At 43.0% G+C, this 8,063-nt stretch overlaps 2 protein-coding genes across 3 annotated transcripts in view; one reads left to right on the top strand and one right to left on the bottom strand.

The window, feature by feature from the left end:
• NPSR1 (neuropeptide S receptor 1) overlaps positions 1 to 8,063 on the top strand; it is a 61,156-nt gene that overhangs the window by 12,611 nt on the left and 40,482 nt on the right. The window lies entirely within an intron of this gene.
• On the bottom strand, positions 4,928 to 7,001 carry LOC109368332 (nucleoporin NUP42-like). Its single transcript, XM_019616666.1, is given in 4 exon segments — positions 4,928 to 5,337; positions 5,340 to 5,555; positions 6,246 to 6,332; positions 6,925 to 7,001. Coding segments are annotated over 3 exon segments (618 nt in total). The 5' UTR covers positions 6,304 to 6,332; positions 6,925 to 7,001; the 3' UTR covers positions 4,928 to 4,993.

Here is an 8,063-nt window from a genome sequence, read left to right as displayed (position 1 = left end):
GGGGGGGAGGGGAATAAGAATTATATGGGAGAGTGTACAGAAACCTGGCTTATAAAATGTCACAATGGCAAGGAATGGGAACAAGAGCATAGTCAGTACTTTGTTTCTCTGTGGCCTTGAATTGCCTGAATTTATGGAGTTTTAACAGTTTCCCAAGGGAAAAAGTGTACAGTTTCTATAACAATGTCCTGCTACTAATCCGTGCTTACAAGACATCTGTGTTGTATTGTCTGTGTATATAGGATGCGCTGATTCTTTTTCTGTTGCTTTTTTTCCCCTTTTTTTGTAAGAAACAGTAGGAATTACACAAATTTTCCACTAAACAGCTATTTAATACATGTTTCCCAGCAATTTTGAGCCCTTCTTTGACATCTGTTGTGTCTGTTTAAGCTGGAAAATCAAAAGAAATAGCAGGATAGTATTGGTCAGAACTAGTTGAGAGACATCTAGTCCGTGTGAGGTACACTAGGAGGAAACTACTACTGGTGTTGTGCTGGGTAGGAGTTCTGTCATTTTGCACCCATAGGAAAGCCTATTTTACTGGACTAAAATAGAATTGGATGGAGAGCTATTTGCTGGGGATTTGAACACAGTCTATATGATGAGAGAAAGGACTGCAAACACAGTTTTGAAGAAGCTGCAATAGTCAGTCACAAAAACAAGGAGACATCCCATTAGATGTGGGCAGCACATAATGTTCTACAGCTGATATTAACATATTGACTAAGGTCAGTATGTTAAACTTGCTAGCTCTTTCGATCTCCTCTTTCCTAAAATCATCCCCAACTTTCAAAATCAGACCCTGAAAGTGCCTCAGTTCAACAGTGTGTTCTATTTCATATTAAATGAATTCACACGGACATCTCACCTGGCACCCACATCTGCAATGTTAGAAGAGTTAACACCACTTTGAACAGCAAGGCTCCTTTCAAGAAGTGTGGATTTCTTTCTTATGATGGAGGAGTCAGACCTCTAATTTATCTTCCCTCACCAAGAGTTCCTGTCAGCATTTTGGCACAAAGAAATGACTTAATTCCTGAAATGGAGCCATTTCACTTCCTTATCTTCAAAAATATTAATAAGAACAAAGCAAGCTGGCAACAATCATCAGCCTTTCACAACAAGTTATGAGGTAGACACAGAACATTATGAAAACACTGGCTTGTCACATTGCTTTGACATGCCAGGCATATTTAAATCCTACTAACTAAAGCCTAATCTCCTGACAATCAGTTTCTGCTTACTCAATCTTACTACTTCCATCTATTTTTGAATTCTTAAAATATTAATTATTTCTGCCAAGGAGCAAGAGAGAAGAATAATGAATACAGTTTCATCAATGCAGGCATTTCTAAGCAGTCATTTGTAAGCCATTTAAAAACTTCTTTATAGATATGTGTTTCATCAGTTGGGTAGCATCCTCAATTCTCACATCCTCCTACTAACATAGTACTAATATAAAATGAAAGTCTAGTTTTTGTGTTATAATAGAAAAGGCATTCAAAGCAAATTGTGCATAATACACGAATAGGAAGTGAGCACTGTTATTCTCCTTGACTCATTGCCAAGCCAGATGGAGAAGAGAACTAACAAACTGGTTGAGGCTTCTTACAACATGACTAAAATTCAGTGGTCTTACTCACTTGGCAAATTCACAGGTAAGACTCATACGTATCCCTCACTACACCATAATTTGTCATGGTGCTGGAGGATGCAGGAATCTGTAGATACATAAAGATCTTGCTAAAGCCTGAATTCAGAGAGTATTTCTTACTAAGTACGTGCCTATGGAATGTCTGTATCAGTACTATATTTATGCCTATGTTTAACTCTCAGCTCATGCATAAATTGCTTTGAAATTAGCTAGGAATTAAGCACTAGGAAATCAGCTAAGAGTTAACAGCTGAGTTGAACAATAGTACTAATCACTCATCAGCTAATTTAGCAAAGAGTAATATTGCTAAGTTTGTCTAGTGCTCACTTTGCTTTTGGGCATATGCTTTTTTTTCAGTCCCAATAAGAAACAAGCTCTTCTGTGAAGACTGAAACTAAAGGTAGGTTTCCTACAGATTTCTATCTCCAAGGCAATTTAGTTTCTCAGAAAGAGTAAGCTTTGAAGATTACCCTGTGGGGGGAGTATTTCTAAACACTTTTTCCTAAGTAGATTTCTTCTGAGTTTAACACAACTTATACTTGTGGCATAGCTATCTCTACTGACAAGAAACCTCTCACATCTCCCTCTATCTGATGCCATTTCACATACCTTGCAGAGCCTTAGAGTCTTTAACATTTTTGCCTCTGACTGAATTCCCCAAGTGGTTCAAGAACAAAGAGTGGAGTGTGACAGACTGGTAAGTTCACAGACACTGATCATGCTGGAAATTTTCAAGTGAAATATGGTTGCACTCAGAAAATATTTCTATTTATTCAGACACTTTACCCAGCTCTACCAAAGAAAGGCCTCCTTAACTGTACTTTCAAAATGTAAAAGCAGCTGACGAGCATACATTTTTTTCTATTAATATCTCAGGTATTTGAATGTCTCATCCCACTCCATGGGTTTCAGGGGAGATGAATCTTTTTCTGTCTCCTGAGCTGCACCTCCCCTAGTTAACAGGGGTTGCTGCAGTGATGAAGTCATCCAAGGTTCAGAGGAATAATACATATCAATTTACTGAGAGCTTTCTTAACAGCAATTAATGCTCTACTTGAAGGTAAAATTGGCTAATTGGCCAATTATGCTTAAAAAGCATTACAGGTAAGACAATATCAGGCAATGGCTACTACAGAGAGTAAAAGAATAAAAGAAAATGAGAAAACGTAGAAAATGGGTAGAGACAGATATACAGATATACAGATATACAGACACAGCAAAGCAAAGAGGTTCACCACTCCTCAACCTAGCAATGTCTTGGTGTCAGGAGCTGACCTTTGGTAGTGGTGGGTCATCCAAGGTTGTGGTGGTCAGTTGACGGCTTACAATGACAGTACTTACTCTTATAGTCCAGAATGGTCAAGCCTGCTCTTTTGGAGTGACAGTTTCTGACTTCGGAGATCTGAGCAGGAACTCCTTTGTTCCCATCTTCCAGGCCTTGTGAATTTAAATCAGCAGGTAAGAGGACACAGGGATATTTCAACTTGTATATGCCTTCACAGGATACAGTGGTGTCATCTCCCAGTCCCTTTTATTAAGCTGGAAACACCTGTTCTCAGGCAAGTCTTGACAGGAAACACTCTTGGGCTCTTCCATTTGAAGGCAAACCACTGCAAAGAAATGCTTTCAACTGCAAAACTATACACAGAGTTTTGGTGATTGCCTCGTGTTCATTTGAGATATTCCTTACCAGTCTCATACATTGAGTGTCATTGGATAAGAAGCATTATATATTACCTAAACAGTCCATTCAACAAAAATTATTGTTATTTGACCAATGCAAAAGCGGATCAAGAAACACAAGATCAATTCTGGCAAACGGTATCCTTCACTCAACTTCAAGCACTACTGTCTGGAGAATGTATTTAAGTTCCTTTTTATGATTTAATCTCTACAGACATGTGTGTATGTATATGTTTTTGTGTTCTATATTTGTTGGTTTTAGGTTATTTTTGGTTTGTTTCTTTCTATTTCCTTCCCAAATAAATATCTAGGAAGTGGGATTTGAAAATATTAAGATGATTTCTCACAGAAAACTCTGAGAGTGGAGACAGGTTGTGCTGATGCAGGAATTATTTTGTTTCTGTGCTGCTTAGCCTCAGACTTCTGAGATGACTTTGGCCATAATGGCTAAAGGCAGAATCTGAGAGTTTCCCTATATAAAACTGGTGCATCTAACCCAACAACTACAACTGCTAAACATGAACAAACACATTAGAAGCTCCCATTCTTTCTGCTTCTTTTTTTCACTAAGTACTTCATCTGCCTACAATAACAGACTCATGGATGGTGGCAACTGCCTTATGAGGCTGGTTACAGCAGTGGCAACAAAACAGCTGGCAAAGAAGGGGTAAACCTATTTGGGCTGCTGAGCTGTGGAAAGATATTGCTGCTCAAATAAAGAAAATGGTTGTAAAGGTGCACCATGTAGATGCTCATGTGCCCAAAAGCAGGGCTACTGAAGAACAACAAAATAACCACCAAGGACATCAAACAGCCACAACTGAGGTGGCTCAAATGGACTTGGATTGGCAAAATAAGGGTGAATTATTTCTGTCTTGGTGGGCCCATGAAACCTCGGGCCTTGAAGGAAGAGATGCAACATGTAAGTGGGCTAGAGACCAAGGGGTGGATATAACTATGGGCACTATTGTACAGCTTATTCATGACCGTGCCACACGTGCTGCAATTAAATAAGCCAAGAGGTGAAAGCTCTCTGGGGGGAAGGGCAATGGCAAAAGTACAAATATGGGTAGGCGTGACAGGTTGATTAAATCACCTTGCCTCGAACTCACGATGGTATGTGTTATGTGCTCACCATGCTGGAGGCAACCACTGGGTGGCTTGAATCATACGCAGTACCCCATGCTACTGCCCGAAACACCGTGTTGGGCCTGGAGAAACAAGTCCTGTGGTGACATGGCACTCCAGAAAGAATTGAGTCAGATGGTGGGACACGTTTTGAAAATTCCCTTGCAAATACTTGGGCCAAAGATCTTGGCATTGACTGGACTTATCATATTCCCTTGCACACACCAGCTTCTGGTAAAATCAAATATACAGTGGGTTGTTGAAAACTATGCTGAAGGCAATGGGGGATGGAACATTTAAGCAGTGGGAGAAGCATTTGGCAGAAGCCACCTGGTTGGCCAGTACTCAAGGATCTATGAACCTAGACCGTCGTAGTGGAAATGCTGATACCACAAGGTATCTTACTGAGAAGACTAAAGAGATTAAATGAAAACTTAAGTCAGAGGAAAGCATTCCAACTCATTGCTCCATCACAACATTGTTTATTGAAAGAGTCACAGAACAACAATAAGACATATAACTTCAGAATTAACTTAAATCTTTATCATGTAAAAGGTCTGCGGGTGATGGTTTCAGAGGGACCTTTCCCAGCGTGAACTTCTTGGCCTTAAACTGCTCCAGCTCTTCGGCTGTTAATTCACTCCTCGGTGTGTGTAACTGGCCTGGTCTGATGCCGTGTGGGAATGCAGAAGGCGCGGACGTGACGCTGTGTCCAGAGGCACCGGCAGTCTGTGCAGCCGAAGCACTGCTTGCGCCCGAGTGAGAAGTTGCTGTGGCTGCCTTGGGAGTTGCAGCACCTGTAAGCGGAGCGGTGCTGGAAGAGTTTGCAGCAGCAGAACTTCCAGGGCCGGGAAGCCCAGAAGTTCCACAGTCGTTCCAGAAGCGTGAAGTGAGAAGGGGGCTGCAGATGGAGCTGAAGAATCCCCAGTCCCAACAGGATGGGGATCGCTGTGGGAGGACATCACCCCAAGTGCAGGAGGATTGGAGGCAGCAGCAGAGCTCCCCAAAGCTGGAGGGCTTCCAGATGGGACGCTGGGTTTGGCCTTCGAGGACAACCTGGCAGCACCGCTGCTGCTGTTCACTGGAAGGCCTGCAGTGAGGAAATGGATGAGAGCACTCACAATGGTACACCTGCCGTACTGAAACACTGCTGCATTTCAATACCTAAGAAGAAAACTTATCAACGCCTGTTTAATCGCTGGTTCTTTATGCAGAGACTTACTTGGGAACCCAGAGCTTGGGGCTTGCTGTCCTCTCAACCCAAGAGAAGGCAACGGTTGAGTGACTGCATTCTTTGTCCGAGACGGATGAAAAAGTTCCAAATACATCCATGAAAACTACATTCCAACACAGGCAAGTATCTTTCAATCCACACTTAAAGCAAAAACCCGTGTGTGCCGTCCAACTGAACGTAACTCTGAGAAACTTAATCAAACACTGGCCACAAGCAATTGCAGCCAAAAAGAAAATGTTCTCAGACTACTGTCTGCAAATACCCTACAAGCAGAAATCTGTTGACTGGTGGGCAAAAAGTAATTGCAATCACCAAAACCTCTCAGAGCTCTCATTCTCCTCTCTCTTGTTCTGGTTTGTTTCATGACTCCATCTGTATCGCTGCTTTGGCTCAGTCTGCTCTCTGAGCGCGGAACAATCATCATCTGTGCTGAAGTCTGAACCCTGGGCTCTGTCTAAATGTGAATCCTAAGAAAAACCTTCGCTCAAGATTTAAGAGAAAAGTAATATCAGGAACAGAAATATTTTATCTTTCCTTAACACTTACCATCGATGCTTTTCTCGAGGCATTTAAAGCCTTCAGCTCCTGCAGCTTGTTTCTCCATTGTTGCACGTACTGATTGACAGCGTTTATCTAAACATAGGGAAAACACAAATATGCTTTTATTAAGCTATAACTTTTGGTTTTTTCTTTTTGGTTTTTTTTTTCTTTCTTTCTTTTTTGTTCTGTTTTGGTTTGGTTTGGTTTGGTTTTTTGCTTTTTGTTTAAAAGAGGGAACAAGAGTGATCTGACCTACTGAAAGGAAATTTCAGACTGGACAATTCTGGTTTTGCCCACTTTATGAACAGAAACTCATGCTTTGGATAATACATTTTGTACCTGCATAATTGGTGAGGCCTGTGTCATGCAGTTATCAGAAAGAAGAAGGGAGAATCATAGACCTGTTTGAGTCAGAAGGGACCTTTAAGGCCATCTGATCCAACTCCCCCACAGTGAACAGGGACACCTACAACCAGATCAGGTTGCTCAGTTTTGGCAAAGCATTCAGGCCAGCAGCTCCTGTTGTTTTCTACTCGGTGCACAGAAAAGTGAACATATGAGGGCTTTCTTACGTCCCCCTCGAGTTTGGTATTCACTCAGTCACTAGTGGCCACTTGAAGAACAATAACCACTCCTACCCTGAACCACTCCTAGCCACCAAAGGTCAGTTGTTTTAAATACTTACGTAGTATCCAGTGATCTCCTTTGCACTGCAGTTATAATACTCCAGGCGCACCTCCTCAGGGGAGAACTCTGGAAAGCCTGCAGGGAGGCAAACAATCACCGTGCTCCAAAGGAAATACAACAAAAATACAAAATTGCCCATTAGAGTTACACAAGAAACTGCCCTTGCTGCCTGGGACAAGCCGGTTCTACTTGGAGACACAAACAGGACTCCTGGTGCAACTTTGGGGGTGCAAACACACCAAAGAAATAGTGTAATCCAGTGCCCCTAGCTGTTGCATTGCAAGGCAAGTCATCACCTTGCAGGTGCTTCCATTGAGGCACAGCAGTGTGGACAAGTATAGAAATGCAGTCTAAACAGTAGCAGCACTCAGCGCTCAGCAAGGCTAAAAATGGTACCGACCTGAAACATTAGGCTTGCCCGTCACAGGAGAGTAACACGAGAACATCCACTGTCCAGAAGATTCCCAGGTTGCCATGTCTTCTGCTATACAGTCACTAGAAAACAGAACACAACAGCAAAAGAAGAAATTACGGTCAGAAGCCAAACGGCAAAAAGCAAAGTCGAACTCAAGTAGCCAAAGCCATGCCAATTAATTCCATAGGACGCTGCTCAGAGGGAACAAGTGAAGAACACCACAATTATCTGTGAAAGACACAGCAGTCACTCTGCTGGACACACAGATGTCCCACAAAGCGTTTTACCGTTTCATCGAACTGCAAGTAAATCACATCAGGTCTGGAAGAGAAACAAAACCCCAGTGCTTTCCATGGTTCCCCCCGCACGTCCCAGCTTCCATCCCCCGGAACGCGTCCTCTCCATTATCCAGAGGAAGCCAGTAAGCACTTAAGCAGCTCATTGCGAGCGCTTCCCAGGGGACAGGTCATCACATACCAAAGTCGCTGCTGTCCATCTCTGTGGCCATCACCAGGGGTTGCACTGCTTAACGCAGAGGGCGCTTTCAGCGACGACACCGTGCTTTTCTTGCCTGCTGGTCCAAAACCGGAGGCACCAGCGAGTCCTCCTCCATCACGGCTGCCACCCGATGTGCTCTTGGTGCACACAGGAGGCTGGGCAGCGGCTGCGGGAGTGCCCCGTCCTCCTGCAGCTCCTCCCTTGCGCAGGGACACGGCTGGCCG

This window comes from Meleagris gallopavo, chromosome 6 (genome assembly GCF_000146605.3).
Source record: "Meleagris gallopavo isolate NT-WF06-2002-E0010 breed Aviagen turkey brand Nicholas breeding stock chromosome 6, Turkey_5.1, whole genome shotgun sequence".
NCBI classification, from domain to species: domain Eukaryota; kingdom Metazoa; phylum Chordata; class Aves; order Galliformes; family Phasianidae; genus Meleagris; species Meleagris gallopavo.
The sequence above is the reverse complement of the archived record's forward strand: the minus strand, read 5'-3'. Positions and strand labels throughout refer to the sequence as shown.